Source organism: Erpetoichthys calabaricus, chromosome 4 (genome assembly GCF_900747795.2).
Source record: "Erpetoichthys calabaricus chromosome 4, fErpCal1.3, whole genome shotgun sequence".
NCBI lineage: Eukaryota > Metazoa > Chordata > Cladistia > Polypteriformes > Polypteridae > Erpetoichthys > Erpetoichthys calabaricus.
This window is the reverse complement of record NC_041397.2, coordinates 137,027,582-137,048,799: the sequence shown is the minus strand read 5'-3', so window position 1 is coordinate 137,048,799 and position 21,218 is coordinate 137,027,582. Positions and strand designations below refer to the sequence as shown.

Sequence of the window (21,218 nt, the reverse complement as noted above, 5' to 3'; positions counted from 1 at the left end):
TGAAAGATGCCATGGAGATAGTGATGCTGCTCATAAACTTCATTTACGACAGGTCCAATGTACAACATTGCTTCATCAAAGCTCTGCTGGAGAAAATATCATTAGAACATCATGAATTATTGGTACGTAATGATGTGTGCTGGCTTTCCAAGGTCTAAATGTTGGATAGTGTGTTAACTATGCAATGGCTCCTAGAAGGGTGTGTGTGTGTGCGTGTGTGTGTGCATGAGAGAGAGAGAGGGAAAGAAAGAGATAATCAAGTACTTAAACAGTAGAACCTCTGAGTTTCATTCTGCTGTTAAAACTGATTGGCCTGTGTATGTGGTCAACAAATTCCAGTTAAGAGTCTGTCTTGGGTTGGCTCACAGAGTTGGGGACAGTGAGTGCAGACAGAGTGGACTCTGGCCACAAATGAGCAGTGTGAGCTGGAATCATGCATACGCAGGCAGGGGATACGGCAATTGAGAGCACATTAAATCACATGAAAAGAGCCATGGAAGATCAGAATAGTGGCAGCAGTGTTGAAGGGTGTCCAAGGAAAAAGATGGCATTCAAATGGAAACAGTGATGCTGCTCATAAACTTCTTTTGTGAGAGTTCCAATCTACAACATTGCTTCTTCAGAGGCCTGCTGGAGGCAATGTTATTAAAACATCATGAATTATTGCTACATAATGGTGTGTGTTGGCTTTCTAAGGTTTGAATGTTGGATAGAGTGTGTAAAATATGAAATGGCTCCCAGAGGGGTGTGCATGCGTGTGAGAGGATGTGTTTGTCTGTGTGTGTGGGGGTAAGAGAGAGAGAAAGAGATAATCAAGCACTTAAAGAGCAGAACTTCTGAGATACACTCCAATGTTTAAATTGATGGGCCTGGGTTAGAACTCTGGCTTGGATTGCCTCACAGAGTTTGGGACTGTGAGTAAAGACAGTGATGGAAAGAAACCAAGGAAGAAGATGGCCTTCAGAAACAGTGCTGGAGGGTGTCCAAAGAAGATGAAAGCATTCAAATGAAAACTGTGATGCTGCACATTAACTTTATTTGCAAAAGTTCCAGTTTACAATGTTCCTCAGAGTCCTTCTGGAGGAAATGTCATTAGAACATCATGAATGATTGCAACATAATGATATGTGTTGACTTTCCAAGGCATGAATGTTAGATATAGTGTGTAAACTATGAAAGAGCTTCTAAAAGGGTGGATATTTGTGTGTGTGAGTATGTGAAGCTAGAGATTATCAAGCACTTAATGAACTTCCGAAATCTACCCCACTGTTTAAATGGATTGGCCTGTGTTTGTGGTTGCCTGTGAATTTGGCTTGAATTGGTTCAAAGATTTGATGTAGGTGAGTACAGACAGTATAGCTTCTGACCACAAGTAAACAGCGTGAGATGTGCAGCAGAAGGTGTAGGCAGGGGATAAGGCAGATGAGAGTATATAAAACCATACGGAAAGAGCTAGGGAAGATTGGAACCGTGGCAGCAGTGTTGGAAGGTGGCCAAGGAACAAGATGGCCTTCAGTAAAACTCATGTGAAGGAGTGAAGAAGAGACACTGTGGCTCACAATGGATTAGGTTAGCACCAGTGATGATAAAATGTCAACAGAATTCTACTATAAAAAACACACACGCACAAACTATTAATATATTATTAATATATTACATATACATACAGGACAACCGCTAAAGTGCAGTATTAAAAGATATCTCATTTTCAAATACTCAATACCAAAGTTGTAATGCAAATGAATGTACATCAATTGCCAATTAGAGTTCAGAGGACAAAATTCTAAATTGTATTGTTCAAGCTTTATTATGTGTCACATACCTAGCTATACAAGTACAACATGCAGTGAAATGCAAAACAGACCTACTTCAAGATAGCATAGGTTCATAGTTATTAGTAAAAAAAAGACAAAAAGACTATTTAATAAGACTGCATAAACTAATATTTTGCTAGAGTGGCACTGTAAAGAATGGTATTGTATACAAGAGATTTAAAAATGATAAAAACATTATGATAATTTGTACTTTTATAAACATTTAAAATAATAATATTAGTGCAATATAGAATATAAATATGAGCAAGTATACCAAGTTTAAAACTGTACAAGTGAACAGCATAGGCATGGAAAAAATGATATGTGCAGGAATATTCAGTTAAATCTGCACACACAGAATCCAGTATGAAAAATAATAAAGAGTTTAGAAAGTCCCCGATATAGGGCACAGATTAAAAGGCCATGAAGCATTTCATTATTCTATACTGCATGTAATTAAGGATGTATTTTACAGACTAAACCATTCCTGCACAGCACAGATAATTTTTAAACAATTCTTCTGAGTATGTCTGAGTTAGGACGCCTAATGGCCTGAGGGTAGAAGTTCCTCTTGAGGCTCTCTGTCTCAGCCATTAGATTATGGAGACACTTACCTGATTTCAGCAAACTAAACAGACATTTGCTGGGATGAGAAGAGTCCTTGAAAATTTTAATAGCCCTGCTCCAACTCTGCTTTGTGTATTTGATCTGGAGGTGCAGCCTGCTAGACACAATGTTCTCTGAAGGGCTTTGTGGTCAAGAATAGATACTTTCCCTAGCACTGATATGAAATGTTTTTACAATTGCTGGAGAGATCGTGAATTTCCTTGCCACCCTAAAATGGGGCTGCTGTTGCCGGGCCTTTGAGATCGGAACTTAGATATGTTCAGACCATGTCAGATCCTCTGTGATATGCACACCAAGATCTTTGAAGTACCACACCCTTTCCAATGGGACCCTGCTAATGCTGAGGCGCTGTACAAATATAATCAATGTGATTCTTAATAATGATGATGACTACTCCAAAACACATGTTTAATTGTTTTAAAAATATCTAGATCAATGGGTCACTTAAAAGGGCTCTAGCCTTCAGGTCCCAAGGCAAAACTGAAAAGATCAGGCTGTACATGAGCACACATGAGCAAAGGTATGCTGCCAGATGAAAGGGCCCATGCAAACAATCAAGAAACAGGCTGATAGGCGCCAGGCACAAAGAAAAGTTCACCTACTCCAAAAAAAAAAGAACTATGTAAAAGAAAAGTGCATGGAAATATCACAGAAAATTGGAAACATTTGATTATGATAACTAAGTTGTGTTTGCTATCAAAATTATAATACATTAAATTATTAAGGTGATATTACTACTTATATAAATTTTACACAACAGTGTCATCTTCTCTGCTCCTCCATGTGTATCCTTTATCACCTTTCATCTTTTTCATATTATCTTCTAAATTCTGCTGCAGTGGAATTTCATTGTTTGCCCTTTGCTACAAAAGTCTAGATGTTTAGCAGTGCTACAGAGTATCTGGTGTGTGCTGTTGACAAAACACTACATTATTATGCTTTTCTTCCTAAGGCCTAATTCCTGCCATTGTAACTTTTATACTTTTTTTTAAAAGTTAACCTCTGTACCTATGATTAATTGAGACTGAGTGCCTTTCCTTGCACACACAAAACCAGAATAAGGTGAGGAACCCAGTTAAGGGAGAAGCCTGGATTCTTCAAACCTCCATTTACAGTATATGTGCAAGTCCACTTACAGAATTCTCCTTTGGTGAACGCTCTGATGTCATTAAACTGAGGAAAAGGGGGTTCAACATCATCATCGGCCACGATGAATCTGAAAATGAGCAATGAAGATGTGAATTGTCTTGTGATTTATAAATATGTTTAGTCCTCTATGCGCTCTGAAGTAACTAGCATCCATTCCCACTTCACATTCCTGACATAAGCCCCCGAATAATTGATGTATGGACACTGACTGCTGGGTTATCCGATCACACTGTTTCAACATATTAATTGCAAATAGCTATATTAGAACTAAACTGATACTTTAATAATAGGTTTCTGTTACAAGATTGCATGCAGCACACCTTTTTCTTCTTGGCTGTGCGATTGAACCCTGCAAAGGAGTGGCATACCAGTACATGTGTTACAGGTCTTACACCCAGTACTGCAGAGATAATAATAATGCAGGCTTTTTAACTTCAATAAAATAAGTTTTGCATTAGGATACTTGTTACTGTAAAAAGTAAATGGACTAGATAACGCACATTACTTTTAATGCGCTACCTCCAACACTGCACCTGACATTGTGCTGCTGAGATTAGCCCTGCACAGTTCATCAACAGAAATTTGTCGATTTATAAAATATTGAGACAGATTATTTCAACCAAAGGAAAGAATAATGTGATTGCCTGAGTCTTTGCTCCAGTAAATTTAGCGTTGTGGATGCTTATTCTGTTTTCTACCTGAAGTTGCTGGATTCTTGTCTAACACAAGCACAAGCTAGCAGAGTGCAACAGACACGTACTGGCTACAAAATCCTGAACTGTAACCCAGCTAAGGGTTTACATGGCCTTATAACCAGGTGACTCGCAGAGAAGTCTATTTGTGTTAACATGGTTTGTCAGAGACCAATATCCTGGTGTCTTTAACTAGAATAAGAGTTTACATGGCATTTTAGAAACTGGGTTTCTGTGAATAATAAAGTTATTAAAGTGCATGTAAACTACAGTTAAGGATTTTGTAGTCTGTGCATGCCCTTGATCATCAGTCTTTGCTTTACACATCAATAAAGATTCATGTTCTGAGGCAAATGCTCAGGCAATAGCATTATTGCTTCATCTGGTGGAATAATTTGTCTCAATATTTCAGAAATCAATACATTATTGTTGATGGACTGAGCGTAAAATGCTAAGCTCAGAAGTACAAATTCGGGAGGAGTGTTAAGGGAAACATGTTTAAAGTAACATGCGCTGTGTAGTTCATTTACTTTTTAAAGTAACAATTAACCTAATGTAGTGCTTATTTTATTAAAGTATAAATACACATTATTATCCCAGAAGTCCTGGATGTAAGACAAGAAGCACAAGTACTGGTATGCCACTCCTTTGCTTGGCTCTGTCACATAACTGATCAGAAAAGAGTGTGCTTCATGCAATCCAACAGAAACCTTTAAATAAAATCTCAGCTTAAAAAAGAAGATGAATGTTATTTACTTCACAGCATATGAAGGACTAAACATTGTTATAAAAACACATAAATTACCACATCCTCTATGCTTGTTTTCAGATTCACGTTGACTGATGATGATGTTTAACTCTTTTCTGTGCAGTTTAATGACGTTGAAGCATTTGCCAGAGGAAAACTCTAGAAATGGACTTGCGCATGTTAACAGAGGCTTTTAAGAAAGCAGGTTTTGGTCTTAACTGGGTTACTCACCTTTTCCCAGTTTTGTGTGTGCATGTAAATGAACTGATTGTCAGGACAGTAGTTTCTGAGCAGTTATTATATTCAGATTCTACACAAAATTGATTTTTTGATATTGTGGCTTTAGTAAACACCTACATGCCAAAGTTAAAAAGACAGGTCTTCATTACTTGACAAATAAGAATTTGGTCAACGATGTGTTGCATATTTTATTAAGCCAAAACATAATTTTTCATCATTCTTTGCAGGTTTCAGACTGGCAATTATCCAACAATTAGTTTCATGTGTGAAATCAGACAATGTAAGAAGAGCATGGCAGCTGGTGAAACAAGCAGTCGAGCAGAGACCAGACATTGTAGTACTGCCGGTGAGCAACAAGCTTTAGAACTGGTGATTAATATGGGTGTTGTAGTTCAGACTCTGTTAAACATTTTTTTCTCTGTATAGGTATACCTGTGTTTTCTAATACATAAGCATATAAAGGATATACTAAAGAACAGAATTGCATGTTACTTTTGAAAAATTAAGGTGTTTTGTTATATTTTGATGTTAGAATTACTTGATAAATGATAAACTTGTGTGTGTGCAGTATATATATATATATATATATATATATATATATATATATATATATATATATATATATATATATATATATGGGGTGCTAAACAGGTAAATTTATTAAATTTCAGAATATAAAAACTCACCATATGGTACAGTATTAATCCCCTGTATTTGCTTCCTATCCCTCTCAAAAGGAATGCTTTAACTTTCCCTGTGGAACCAGACTTTACCCTAAAAATGCCGAGCCAGTCCCAGGGGAAACTTCACAACAGCTTTCAAAAATGGCCAAGGAGTGTGGAATCTATCTTATTGGAGGTGAGTGTCCTTGATTTTTGTAAGACAAGTCTATGTTTAATTTTTTTAGTATTTGGTATTTGGTACACTAGTAATCCCCAAGGGGAAATTGTATTTTTGCTTATTCCATTTCATTTGCTTCTGGAGCCTAAGACAAAAGTCCCTCCAGTTTTAAGTCTTTTTCTTTTAACAATATCTTGTCAGTCTCATGAAGATCTTCAAATAAGTGGTTCCACTGCTACTTCCCATTGGACATCCTTACTTGTTGTTGAATGAACACTTACTTGACTGCTCCTTCAGTCTTCATCCTCAGAGTTATTAATTGCTCATATCTAAAGCAAAACAAAACTCCAATATGAATTTCAGATAGATAACAAATCCAATCTGAGAGGACACTTTTACAGACAGCAGGGAAAGTCATCATGCTACAAGACTGGTCAGGAGAAACTTTGAAATGAACAACCATTAAGACACTGGGCAGGTCTAAAAGGCAACAGTATAGTTTTCCTAATATCAGTAATTTAAAATCGACTGTATCCATAGTAAATGCAGAGGCAGAGCCACATATTACCACAGTTTCTTGACGGAAGAAAAATTAGGGTAACTTAAGGTTAGAGGTTAGTGTTGTTAAGATTAGGAGTTTGCATGGTTAGCATGTAGTATAGACTTGAGGAAACATCACTTCCATTGTGGAACTGCTGCTAATTATACTGCCTATCTACAAGGGATGAGATGAATTAATTTAAAACCTTGACCTTAAGATTGGACTGTTGGGAATGATGATTACGGTTTTTAATTTATGTTGAAGGTTTCTGTATGAGGTTTACCACATGAAAGTCCGTGAATCTGATGCAGTTATGGAAATAAAGTAATAGTAATACAAAAACTAAGTTGGAATAATGCATTAATTGGTAAAATGATTAGTGAATTTACTGTCATAATCTTTTCAGTTTCACTTTGTAAATCAGTAGTCCTCTTCTGCCCAAACTACAAAATATTGAGATTTTTAGCTGTTTTAGCTTGTTGTGATGCTTTCATTGTTGTTTATTCACTAATTATTTCAAACTCTGTACTTTCTCTCACATATCTTTTATATTTTTGTTGCAAAAATACTCCGTAAATATCATTACAAAGGAAATTCAAACATGGATGTCTTTTATTTACACCAACTGGAGGAGTCTAATGTGCTCTTGTTGATGCAACATGGCAGACTGAAGAAATCTATTAGAACAGCTTCCATTAATCAGTTCATTTACATATAAAAACTATGAAACTTTCAATCACACCAATCAGCATACAGATAAATGGTATATTCAAGACACATTTATTATATATTATGAAAAGTCACAAATTATTTAATTATGAGTTGTAAATACCTGGTGTGGCCTGCAGAGGGTGTCCCTGCCACCCAAACCTGACACCCACAGACGTAACACACATGCTTTTATTTTTTTCCTTTTTTCTTATGGGAATCACCTTCCCCCATTTCCCACCTGTACAGCACAGTTTAAAGCACTACATAAACACAGTTCTCTTGTACTTTTTGTTCCTCTCTTTTCTCTCTCTTTGCCTCCACTCCTCCTCCAGCAAACTTCGTCCTCTTCCCCCCAACTCAGGCTGCCAGAGTAGTGAGTCCTGGCTCCTTTCATACGACACCCAGAAGTGCTCCAGGTGCTTGATGACCTTCTACTGGCTCCACTTCCGGGTGTGGCGGAAGTACTACAACCAAAGGCTCTGAAATTGTCCAAGTGCCCCCTGGCAGTAACCACAGGCCCCAGCAGGTTTGAGCTTCCATGCTCCAAACCCGTGGCCCTGCTGCAAGCCGGGGGGGCTGCTCTCTAGTGTCCTGAATAAGCTCTCTCCACCGGTCCTTCCAGGACAGAGGCGTCCTGGCCAGGCAAGGGCCCTGGCTGTACGCCACACTGGTTAAAGGAAATACAACTTCTTTAATGTATTAAATAGTCCCATAATCAGATACTTGCACTGTGATCACAAGCGCCTAAGAATCTCAGCTTCACTTTACCACAGGAACTATTTGTCCACAGATGGAGAGGGTGAGTAAAAGCAAAGCAAAAAGGTTTTAGAACCAGTCTACAATCTATTGTAATGGGAAATGTTCAATCACTGTCAAATAAGATAAATGAACTATCTGAAATTTTACAGGACCATGGAGCATACAAGAATACCATTTTATTCTTTACAGAGAGCAGGCTTAAACCTGATACACCTGACACTGTTTAAATGCTGGATGGATTTCATCTTATTTGAGCAGACCGAAAATGGGTGCAGTGTGAAAAAAAAGACAAGAGGAGGACTGGTCATTTATGTGAATGAGCAATGGTGTCAAAGGAAGCATATTACAGTTAAAACTGCAGTTTGTAATTCAGACATTGAAATTCTGGATGTCAAAATTCATCCCATGTTATTTGCCAATAGACATAAATTACATCATCCTTATTATTGTTTGTGTGCTTTCCTTCTCAAATGGGGACTCAGCAATGGAAATGATTCATTCTGTCACCAACACTTTAATGATGACTCACCCTAACCTTGCTATTATAATATGTGGTGACTTCAACCATGTGACTTTGGAAGAAACAATGACGAATTTCTATCAGTTTGTGACCGGTTCCACTCAAGGAAATAACAAGCTGGACCTTCAAATGTTAAAGATGCCTTTAAGTGTAATCGACTAGGTCATTTAGGCTAATCTGACCACAACCTGATCTATCTTATTACCAGCTTCAAGCCTTTTATTAGATGCCAACCTGTTACCAGCAGAATAATGAGGAAGTAGTGCCTAGATGCTGAAATGGCTCTGAATGACAGCTTTCAAATGACAAACTGGGAAATGATGTGTAAATCACATGGGGATGATATTGAGGGAAACTGTCACTGCATCACATACTATATTAACCTCTGTATTGACACAGTGGTACCCACAAAGACAGTGTGTTACTTTATAAACAACAAGCCCTGGATTACTAAAGAGCTAAAAGGTCTCCTGAATGAAAAAAACCGAACAATCAAATCTAGTGAAAAAGAGTAAAGGAAAGGAAACATAGAAAGCTAAAATAGAAAAGAAACTCACTCAGAGTAACATGGAGGATGTCTGGAATGGACTGAGTATAATTACAGGACTCAAGCAATCCAGTGCTCAGGTGCTAGAAGGGGACATGGTCAAAACTAATGCCCTGAACTATTTTTAACAGATTTTCCCTCCCACTGCCTCCTTTTTCCTATGACCAGTCTCCCCACATCTCTGCTACATCAAAAATTCCTACCATGTCAAACGGAATGACCTGTGACGAGTGCCCCTCTGCCCATCACTGTGGACTGTCCATAACTAAAGCTCAAGTAAGGAGACAACTGAGTAAAATACACACAGGAAAAGCTGCAGGACCAGATGGAGTCAGTCCTCGAGTTCTTAAGGCCTGTACTGACCAACTCTGTGGTGTCCTCTGTCACCTGTTCAGTCTGTTCCTAAGGCTTCAGAAAATGCCACTGCTGCAGAAAACATCCTGCATTGCTCTTGTTCCAAAGAAAGCAGGTACCTCTTTACCTAACTGAGAAATTTTACATTTGACTACAGACCAGTGGTACTTACGTCTCGCATCATGAAGACCTTTGAGAGGCTTTTCCTTTTCTCCTTTTATGTACTTCAATGTTTCATTAACATCATATGTACTTTTAGTTCTGTGCCAGGCATCAACGGACCTGCTGCATTTGAGTCTGTGCCGTTAAAGATATGCTCAGAGCACTTCCATGGGCCACTGTAATTTGTTTTATTCTTTTGTGTAAAGGAGTGTGCGTTGGCATATTGTATAAAGGACTAGATATAGAAGGAGGTAAAAAAATAATGCATAAGACAGACAGACAGATAGATAGATAGCTAGATAGATAGATAGATAGCTAGATAGATAGATAGATAGATAGATAGATAGATAGATAGATAGATAGATAGATAGATAGATAGATAGATAGATAGATAGATAGATAGATAGATAGATAGATAGATAGATAGATAGATAGATAGATAGATAGATAGATAGATAGATAGATAGATAGATAGATAGATAGATACTTTATTAATCCCAAGGGGAAATTCACAATATTAAACAAGGAATACAAGCACTGATCAGACACAACATTAAAACCATTGATAGCTGAATTGAATAACATTGATTATCTCATTATAATGGCACCTGTCAAGGGGTGGGATATATTAGGCAGCAAGTGAATAGTCAATTCTTGAAGGTGTTGTGTTGGAAGCAGGAAAAATGGCCAAGCTTAACGATCTGAGCGACTTTGGCAAGGATCAGATTGTGATAGCTAGACAACTGGGTCAGATCATTTCCAAAAAGGCTGGTCTTATGGGGTGTTCCCAGTATGCAGTGGTTAGTACTGACTAAAACTGGTTCAGTGAAGGACAACTGGTGAACTAGCGAAAGTGTCATGGGTGCCCAAGGCTCACTGATGGATGTGGGGAGTGAAGGCTAGCCTGTTTGGGTCAATCCCACAGAAGAATTAGTGTAGCACAAATTGATGAAGAACTTAATGATGGACATTAGAGAAAGGTTTCAGAATGCATAGTGCATCACACCTTGTTGTGTATGAGGCTGCAGAGCCACATACTGGTCAGAGTGCCCATGTTGACCCCTGTCCTCTGCCGAAAGAACCTAAAATGACGATGAAGAAGGTGGCATTTACCTACAATTCCTCTGGAAGATAGGCACTCAGTTGGTAAATATGGCATGGGCAGCAGTTTTCAACCATGTAAATTGACATTGTGCAGTGATAACATCAGCAGATGCAGTTGGCAAATCTGACATATCCCATGGTCAGAAGTCACATAATGTGACATTGGCTTTAGGGACATCTAAATGTGTCAGTTCTCCTCATTTATAAAACGCTTTTCCATGATACACTGGAGACTGTTTAGTGAATGCATAGCTTAGAACCACTGCTTTAACTTCCTTCCATCCATCCATCCATCCATCCATCCATCCATCCATCCATTCATTATCCAGTCTGCTATATCCTAACTACAGGGTCACAGGGGACTTGCCTTGGAATAATTGTTATTATTGTTTCTGTTGCATCTAATTTCTGTACTTTAATGTGTCCTGTGAATAATAACTATTCAAAAGCATTTGGGAACTGACAGGGTATATCTGCACTTGTGCCTTTCTGCTTAAAGATATCCTGTCTAAAGATTTAACATCAGCTAGGAAAAAGTTCTACTCCATGACAATAGGGCTGATGGATTCTGTCTCCTAAAGACTGGCCTCTTGGAGCTGTTGTTCTAATTTCCTATAAGACCACCACTCTTACATTTAATTTAAGAAGAAAATTGTTTTGGCTTGACGTGTTGATCTGATTCTGTTCATCTGACATTGAAAGGCATCTAATTTTTGCCTGTACTTTACCATGTAGGGTCCATCCTGGAGAGCGACAGAGGAAAGCTTTATAATACCTGCTTGGTGTTCAGTCCTGATGGGAAGCTGTTGGTGAAACACAGAAAGGTTAGGAAGACTTTAACCTGGGAGATGGCTGGGGGGCTATTTACCTTCATTCAGATGACTGAAATGTTACAACTTTACCAGCATTCCTGGAGTGCAAAGGGTATCTGCTGAAGTGTACTGTGTGGACACCTTTATTATACCCTCAACAACTAAATTCTGAGTTAGAAACGGTCAATTAATGACTTTTTTAATTTGCATATTTTCTTTCATGGCTCTTTATGACAGTCACAATTTTAAAGGGTTTTACATGATCAATGTGACATCTAGAGTATATTAAGAGATAGGTAGTGAACCCCAGAATGAACCAGAGGCCGGATATGAACCTTCATTCTAAAGGTTTGGGTGTATTACCTGATGACAGAAAAGAATGAGATATTTTTAATAATATAACATAAAAATATTTTTTATGTTTTATATGGTTCAGTCACATTCACACGAGTGGGAAACACCACTCAAAGATAACAAATTTAAAAAATTCACCAAAGATATTTTTTATAATGACCTTCCTCTAAATATGTGCTTTGCATGTACACTGACCAGCCTGACTTCAAGGGGGCACTCTCGATGCATTTTTGTGTTAACATTTCCTTTGGAGATGGCAGATGTCATGTCTTTTCCTGACCTGCTCATTCCAGATCAGAGTCACTTAGGCTGGAGCCTATCTCAGCTAGCAGACGGCGTAAGGCAGCAGAAGGCAACAGGCCATCACAAGGGCCAACGTAGAATTGCCGATTCATCTAACCTACACGTCACTTCACATCTCATCAGCCCTTTGGAATCATAAAATAAATATATTTACTAAAATCCATCTTTATTTTATAAATTAGTTTTAATGGCAAAAACAATCTCAGGGGAATTTTACACCACAAATAATAATACAATACAAAATGACAAAAGATGGGAAGATTCAAACCCAAGATAATTCACAGGGATTAATTGAGACCCTACTATGAGTTTAAAGATGTTCTGGCTTCTTATCATAATATAGTGTAAAACAGAGTCATGGATCATTTCAGGGAACACCTCTCTCTGAACCCTCAGGATCAAAGACACCTCTAAATCTTCCATGACATACATTATGTCTTCCACACTTAACCTTTTTGAATCTGTTTGTGGCTTTACAAATACTCATTCAAACAAAATACAGTAAATGGAAAACTCATCCTTAAACAGGCACTGTATATATGCTCAGTACAGAGAGACCAAGTAATTTCACACTTCTTCTTTTCCAGATAATTTCTTTTGCATTCACCTTTTTATTTTCTTTAGTTTAGTTATCCCTTCTTTCATGTGTATAACTTCTCTTCATGTTACAGTGGAACATACATTATCTTACATATAAACATCTACATGTGGAAGTGTGTGTGTCTGTCCGGCCCGGAAGTGAGAGATGGAGTTGGGGTATGGGCTCCAACTCTGAGGAAACAGAAAACTAAACATCTACGTGTGGAAGTGTGTGTGTCTGTTTGTCCAGCCCAGAAGTGTGAGGCTACTACAGCATGAAGATCAGAGAGCCGTCAAGGCGGCCGCAAGTTAACGAGTTGGAAGAAGAAAGTGACTCTGTTGCCAAAGTAAAACCGCTGAGAAAAGAAAGAAACTCTTACGCAAGTGACACAAGCACATCAGCAAAACAGTATCCCTTTTACTTTTCCTCCCACCACTAATACACAGCACAACGAAACCTAGGAGACAGATACCCAGAGCAGTTCCTTTCAATTACCTGATATCTCTACATTTCAATTTTTTTCTGATGATTTCGATAGTTTCTAGGACCCCGGGCTTACAAAGCTAGTCTTATACTGTATATAAACGTCTATGCGTGGAAGTGTGTGTGTCTGTCCAGCCTGGAAATGAGAGGTGGAGTCGGGGTAAGGACTCCGCCTGTAATGAAATAGAAAACTCGCTTAGCTGCTAATAACACAAGCGGGACCAGCACGTGAGCAAAATGAAACCTCAGAAGAAAGACAAAGTCACTTTGCCACTAACATCGGTAAAACGGTATCCCTTTTACTTATACTCCCACCGTTAATACAGAAGCGAAGTGAGCATGTCAGCAAAACGAATCCTCCTAGGAGAGAGATGCACAGAGTTGTTCCTTTTAATTACCTGACATCTCTACATTTCAGTTTTTTTTTCTGACAATTTCAATAGTTTCTAGGACCCCGGGCTTTTTACAGCACGGGCTTACACAGCTAGTATTTAATAAAAGCTAAATGGTGGAAATGTTCTGTTCATAATGTTTTTCCATCCATTCTTTTTCTAGTTTAGAGACTTAAAGGGCTAGATCCTATCCTAACAGCACTAGGAGCAAGGTGGAAACTAACACTGTACAGAGTGCCAGTGTATATTAATTTTAATTTTTAAAATATGGGTAATTTTAATCTCACTTTTTTGTTTGTTTTAAAATGCTGGTAGTGTTGGGTGAATGCTGACCACATAGGCTCAGATGAGAGGGATTTGGATGCAGCTAAGGGTCTCAGATGCCTGCTCTCTTGTGGGCAAAATCAGCATAAAGGGATGCTGTGCAACAAGCCACCTTGTAAATGCAGCTGATTGCATGTACTGTACAACAAAAAGAACACAGAGTAGGGCGGACCTATGATGTAGATAAAACCATGCAGATAAAAATAAAATAGCTTATTTAAATTGTAAACCAACAGCAGAGTGCAGACTACAGACATGAAATCAAACACAGGAAGTCAAGCTGAACAGGCAAAGGTACAAAACCATAAAGAAAAAAGCAGCAACCAATAACTGGAAAAAATGTCAAAATACAAAATGAAGGATAACAAATGCGAGTGTTATGATTGCTGAGTTTTTTTTAAATAAATTTATTCTGGTAAACCTCATGAATATTTATTTAGAAACACAGGATATCCAAATATTCTTTCATTTTCCTAGCAGATTCATGTTTGAGTCTTGTCAGATTTATTTCTCATTTTGTTTTGAATATTTACCATTACTTCAATTTGTTTTTAATGGGCACTGCCATTTTCAGTTGACATCATTATGACTTCACTACAGATTGCTAGAGGGCATGGTCCTGGAAATCACACACTCGTGGTGACAGTATATAACAGAGCCACGTGGAACTCCAAGTTTTCTGAGCACGTTTGCAAATGCCTTAGTTTTAAATTTCTTGCTAATAAACTAGCTTAGATATTTTGGATTTTGGAAAAATACATTTTGCTTTTGGCAAACAATTATTAGTTCTTATGAGAATAAACCCATGCATTATTTTTTAAATTAATTTCATTTTCCATTCCACTCTTTTTGATGGTGACTTTTATGAGCTTGTGGCAGAACACCAAGTTATTGTCATGTTTCAGCTAGTGTTCCTCCTCTGGCTTTTTGTTCATTTTGGATGATTTAGTTCACATTAATATTGCTTGCATTTATTTGTATTCTTTGTTTTTCATTTTGTCTATATATCAATGCCTTAGTTATGTCCCATGTGTTTTGTGGGTGGTCCCCTAAGAGCTGGGGCCTCCTGCCAGTCACTGCCAGGACACTGCCCTCCGCCCTATGAATCCAAAGGGTCTCCCATAGTTCCTTGTTGTTCATTTTGAATGGGAATGGTGAGTTGATTGTGTTTTGCTGTAGCTTTTGTGGATTTCTGGTATTTTGTTAACATTTTGCTCTGTTTTTTTTTTACTTTGTGTTGGATACAGTATTGGGACTTGTGTGCTTTGGATTGCCTTTGTGCTATCTCTCTATTATAAAAAAAATCCTGCAGAGAAACAGTAGGGCGTCGAGACATGATCTTCACGTTAAGATCACAGAAGACACTTAAAAGACCTGCGAGACTAAAGAGATTGGCCATGGAGCATCTCGTGGGGACCTTAAACATGAGATTTTGTGCCAAGAGATTGACCCAGGACCATCTCGCGATGACGTAGAAAATGAGATTCTTGCAAGACACGCCCTACTTACAACCAAATAAGAGCACGGGCAGCAACACACTCAGTCATGCTTTAACTTTGAGCACACACAAATCCAGGGCTCTCAGCGCATATAAAGTGTATAAGGACAATACGTTATAGATGAAACGTAGATGACTAAGCGAAGAAGAAAGCAGCATGGAGAAAAGAGACTCAAAAGCGGTGGGAGAAACAAAAAAAAAAAAAGAAGAATCTAGGTGAAAATTCAGAAAATAAGGAAAGTAATTATTAGCCCGGAGCAAGTGGAACTGAAAAAAAAGCACATCCAATCCGGACGTTGGCGCTATACACATGCAGAGCAGGTTAGAGATTATGAAAGCAATGGAATTCGAAAGTCTCAAAAAAAAAACATTGGCGCGATACACATGTGGAGAAGGTTAAAGAATATGAAAGTAGGAAAATTAGAAAGTATAAAAAAAAGAAAGTAAAGATCGCAGTAGCGCAAACGAATAGAAATTATTACTCGAAAAAGGGAAAATAATCACCACGGACCAGGGGCCTCATGCATAACGCCGTGTGTAGAACTCACACTATAACATGGCGTAAGCACAAAAGCAGGAATAGGCGTACGCACAGAAAAATCCAGATGCAGGAATCTGTACGTACACAAACTTCCACGTTCTTCTGCTACATAAATTCCGATCAGCATGAAAAGTAACACATGCGCCTTCTGTCCTGCCCCAACTCCTCCCAGAATTACGCCTCTTTGAATATGCAAATCAATATAAATAGCCCTTAAGCTCAGCCTTCTGTGAAAAGAAATTTCCACTTTAATCACGTAGTTTATTTTGCCATTAAAGTAGAACATCATAAACTTCATGTTAAAATCGTTTAATTTACTAGTTTCTCAAATGCCATTGTAACTAAAGTAGCACATTAAATGCTTTGTTCTATATTTGATCTTCTATGTGCTCTGTGTGTGAATCACTACCTGCTACTTAAATGGGCTTTCTTTTTCTCCAACAGGACACAGAATCCATTACATTCGTGATATTACAGCTCTCTGAATAATTAAAATACTGAGATGTATACGTGATATCTTTTTCATGATGATAGGAGTTAAAGCATGTTATTAAACATGGGAACACGGTGGCGCAGTGCTTGTTCATGTCTCACGCAAGAGGCTTGCTGCGCGACCTTCGATGAAATAATTTATTGCAGCAGTACTGTCTCTTTCAAACATACTAACCTCTAATTCCTGTCCTTACTTTTCTTTCTCCAAATACCCAATCGCCACACAATCAGCTCTGTAACAGATGTAAAGCCATTTGTAAGCTTAGAACGCCGATTCTTCAAAACTTATAAGGAACATTGAAGTATCTTCGTAGTATGTGTTTAATTATTCTATCCGTCTATCCTTCCAGTGTCACCTCAGCACGATCAAGAATACAACGCAATGCAGGAACAATCCATGAACTAGTTAGCGCTGCGGCACCATGTTCTCACATGTTTAATTATTAACAATACAGATTATTTAAATGAAGTTCAAGTTTTATCTGTATAATATAATCAACATATTTTGCTGTATTTCATTTTAAAAATGATATCGTCATCATATGTAAATACGCGCTTTATAAAGTGGCACAGGTTGTGCAATATTATAACTGTATCCCAAGTTTACAGTGAGGTGATTGTACTTATAAGTCCAAACAGTTCTACAAGGAGCACTTGATGGACTGATTGAGTGCGTTTATAGTTCTTGGGATGAAACTTTTTCTAAACCGCGAAGTCCGCACAGGGAAGTCTCGGAAACGTTTTGCCGTGGCTGAGTCAGCGTCTGCTTCATGCTGTATACCTATAATTCTCTTTCCGATCAGCTGCTGCTGTGATTCCCCACTCAGATACAGTGATATAAATACTCCGAGTGGTACAGTGAGAGTAATATGGAAAAAGATGATCTGCTGTGGCAACCCTTAACAGGAGCAGCTGAAAGAAGAAGAAGATGCATTGAGAGTAGCAACGCTAAAGCAGTTATGGTATTTGGAATACTATGGCTATTCCCTGGACCATTATATTGCTACAGGTTAATTACAATCAGATGCATTACACTAATAAACAATATGCAGTTAGTTTCAGTGTATTTATAAAGCCGCGTCAGGAATGTGGGTCTAAGAAAGAAAGGGTGACCACACAGGAACAGTAGCACTGCTTTGACGCTGGGTGCCGCCAGTCTGCAAAACTGAGCGGAGAAATTGCATACACCAGGGCATGAGTTACCGTGGAAAAGTGCGTGGCTTTATGCCAAGTTTAGGTTTTATGCATCGTGATTTGAGCGTGGAAACGTTCGTACGCAACATTTCTGTGCGTATGCACCGTTTATACATGAGGCCCCTAGTGTCATTGGAAAAAAAGCAGGATAAAGTGAGCTCAGAAATAAAAGACAGAGTAGAAAACAAAGTAAAATGGAAGAGGTTAAAAAATAAGGGGGCCAAACACATGCAGAGCAAGATACAGCATATGAAAGCAGAAAAAAACTACTGTGTCAAAATAAAGAAAGTAAACATCGCATTAGCGCAAAAAAAGAGTAATTATTATTCGGAGAAATAACAAAAAGGTGAATAGAGATCAAATATATGGATATAGGTGATATGTCAGAAGTATGTAAATATTGTAAGGCTTTAAAGTTTAAGTCAAGAGAATTTCAAAAACTGAGTTTACCTCACATGCATTTATTGGTTACTTTGCAAAAAAAATTATTAACTGCTGATGATGTGAATCGTTTTGTCTGTGCTGATATTCCAAACAGAGAAACCTATCCTGAATTATGGTACAAAATCATTAAACACATGTCTCATTGACCTCATTTAAAAGATTCAGCACATTGGGACTCAAAAGATTCAAAATATTGTTTTTACAGAAGTTCAGAAATAAAAGTGAAACTAATAAAATAGCAACAATTCAAAGAAAAAAAAAACAAAAACGGGGGTTGGCGAGCGAAGCGAGCAGGGGGCGAAGCCCCCTAGTTTATTTTATAAAGATTCTTTGAGACCCTTTTTCGTTTCTAGTTTTGACGGTATTTCCCCAAAGTGGGCAATTTTTGAAGTATTAATGGGAATGATGTGTTTTTGGGACTCCCACTAAACAACAAGTATCTAAATGCTACACACTGAAAATAAAGACACAAAAGACAAAAATTACAGATATCCCATTATTGTGCAGGAGGGTTTGAAGATTGTAAGAAAGCAGACATTAGATGTTTTACTGGATTATATGAGTTAAATAGCAAAGAACCATATCATGTACTGCAAATTAGATATAATATGCTTGTAAATTACTAGTCAGGGTTTGAAGATGAGTCTGTATCAGATAGAAGAAAAATTCAGCCATGCCTGTTGCAGCCTGATAAACTGATCAGCCTGGAAAGGAAGTTGTCCAGTACTGTGAGCCGAGTACAGTTGTGCATGCAGCATTTCCTCACTGTTAAATCTTGATCTGTGTGACAGAATCCGTTCTACTTTGAGAGACGGTCAACTATTAATAAACAAACCTCAAGTGTGTTTCCTCAAGTCATGCTTGACATGTCTTTTCTGCACTCTAGATTCACTTGTTTGACGTTCATATTCCTGGAAAGGTCAACGTACAGGAATCAAAAATCGCCTGCCCAGGCAACAGCCTCTCCATGTTTGAGACACGTAAGACTGACTTTTTTTAAATTTGAAAATAAAGGAAAGACTTTGTGATACCTTTGAGATTATCCAGAAGATGAGTAGATGACAATGATAATGGTATAGTGATGCTATCCACGCAGTTCATATAACTGTTGGAAAAATAACCTTAGCTTACTAGCCAGCAGAACAAAATGGTATATTTGCGTTATACATGTTAACTATATTAGTCATCTTTCAAGATGAAAATGCAGTTCATGTGCATATTACAACTGCAGCTCAGTTTCACATTTCAGCAGACTGTTGCACATAATGTGAAAGGAAGGTTGGACCCCCATTTAATCAGCAGGTTGTTTTACTTCTGGAGCTTTTTCTCTAATCTCCACATCTCTTTACTTCTGCTGCATCTGCTCTATTGCTTGTCTCTCATTGCCAATGCTAACTTTTATCACTTTTGGGTTTTCCTTTACTCTGTTTAACATTATTTAGTCCTTACCATAGGGATTTGTGCCGGCAATCAAAAGGTTTGAATCCTGTAAACGCCAGAAGTGACTCTACTCCGCTGTGCCCTTGAGCAAAGCCCTTAACCTGCAATTGCTTTGTCCTGGGTGTGATGTTAATGTGCATCCAGCCCTGCAAGCAGGCCCCCCAACTTGCAGGGAAAACTTGGTGGTTGGTGGCAGGATTGGCACTCCAGCCACCGTCAAAAACCTCACACTGTTCCAGTGTGGTGCTGATGTGTCACCCTACGCACTTGGGTCCCATTTCAGATGGCTCTGCATGTGGTGGGTACGGAAATGCACTGTATCAGCACATGCTCTCAACCTATCTATCATAGAAATGTATTGCTGAAGCTTAAGAATAGTTTTGCACAGACATTCTGAACTTACTGACAAGAATGTATTTTTATGAAAGGTTTTCTAACATCCATCCATTTTCCAAACCCATTTTGTCTGAGGTTGAATCGTATACCTGCATCCTCTGTAGCTGGAGAGGAACAAACACTAGATAGGACAATAGTCAACCAAAATACTCACTCATGCACATCAGCTCAGACTCATATTGGACTATTTAATAATCACCAGTTAACCTAAAAATTTATGATTTGAAAAGAAACAAGCAATTTCTGTCTGCAGGTTTAAAGGTTAGCTTTGGTATTTTTCAAGTCAAAGTTGTTTCTTCACATATAATAGATCACCACATGAAACTGTTTATTCTAAAGTGAAGCAAATTTTATACATTTTAAAAAACAACAAGCCTGCTCATGCGCTTTATAATGGAGCTTATGGACACCAGAGTACCAAAGTCAGTTTTTCAAGCCAAAAATATTGTTGAGTATTGATTCATATCTTGAGATTACACATATTGCAGAACAGCACATCCATATTATTTTAAGAAGGACAAAAAGCAAACCATCGTTGTGACTCACTGTACTCAGTTCATCTTCTTCTGCGTCTGTGCAACATCCTTCAGGTCCAGGGGACAAAATTCACTTTGAAAAGTCACTGCCATGTGGTATTGACAGGGCTTGAAGTAGGGTGTTTTTCTGTTTCATCAGTGGAGTACTTTCTGTAAATGGTTGCAACACGGTGTGCTCTGACAGCACCTCTCCAGAAAAGTCCAAGGGGGACCACCACACCTACTCAATTAAGAAATTCAGTAGAATTTGAAACACATTGCAAGGACCCCAAGTTGCCTACATAAATAGAGTGGAAGCAATTGTTCGTGTCTCCTTCAAGGAATGCACCTAGCATATAATCAAGTGACAAGATCTGAACAGATGTTTATGGCATTCATCCTACTTATCCAGGGCAAGGTCCTGTTACAGCTGGAGCCTCTCCCAAAATCAACTGATGGACGCAAGGCAAGAACAGTCCCAGGACAGGGTGCCAGTCAATCACAGAATGAAATCTGCCCAGCACATCATTGGCATCCTGCTGCCGTCTATTGTTGGCCTGCAGCATACACGGTGTCTGCGATGAGCTCACAGCATCATGAAGGATGCTTCTCACCTTAAACATGGAATGTTTATCTTCTTCC

The 21,218-nt window shown here is 38.3% G+C and overlaps 1 protein-coding gene across 1 annotated transcript in view; it reads left to right on the top strand.

Moving 5' to 3' along the window:
- The window catches only part of LOC114650290 (omega-amidase NIT2-like), a 46,459-nt gene that overhangs the window by 7,829 nt on the left and 17,412 nt on the right, over positions 1-21,218 (top strand). The window contains exons 2-5 of the mRNA XM_028799834.2: positions 5,498-5,616; positions 6,008-6,128; positions 11,544-11,632; positions 19,112-19,205. Of these exons, the coding sequence (XP_028655667.1) occupies positions 5,498-5,616; positions 6,008-6,128; positions 11,544-11,632; positions 19,112-19,205 (423 nt within the window). The remainder of the gene's footprint in view (positions 1-5,497; positions 5,617-6,007; positions 6,129-11,543; positions 11,633-19,111; positions 19,206-21,218) is intronic.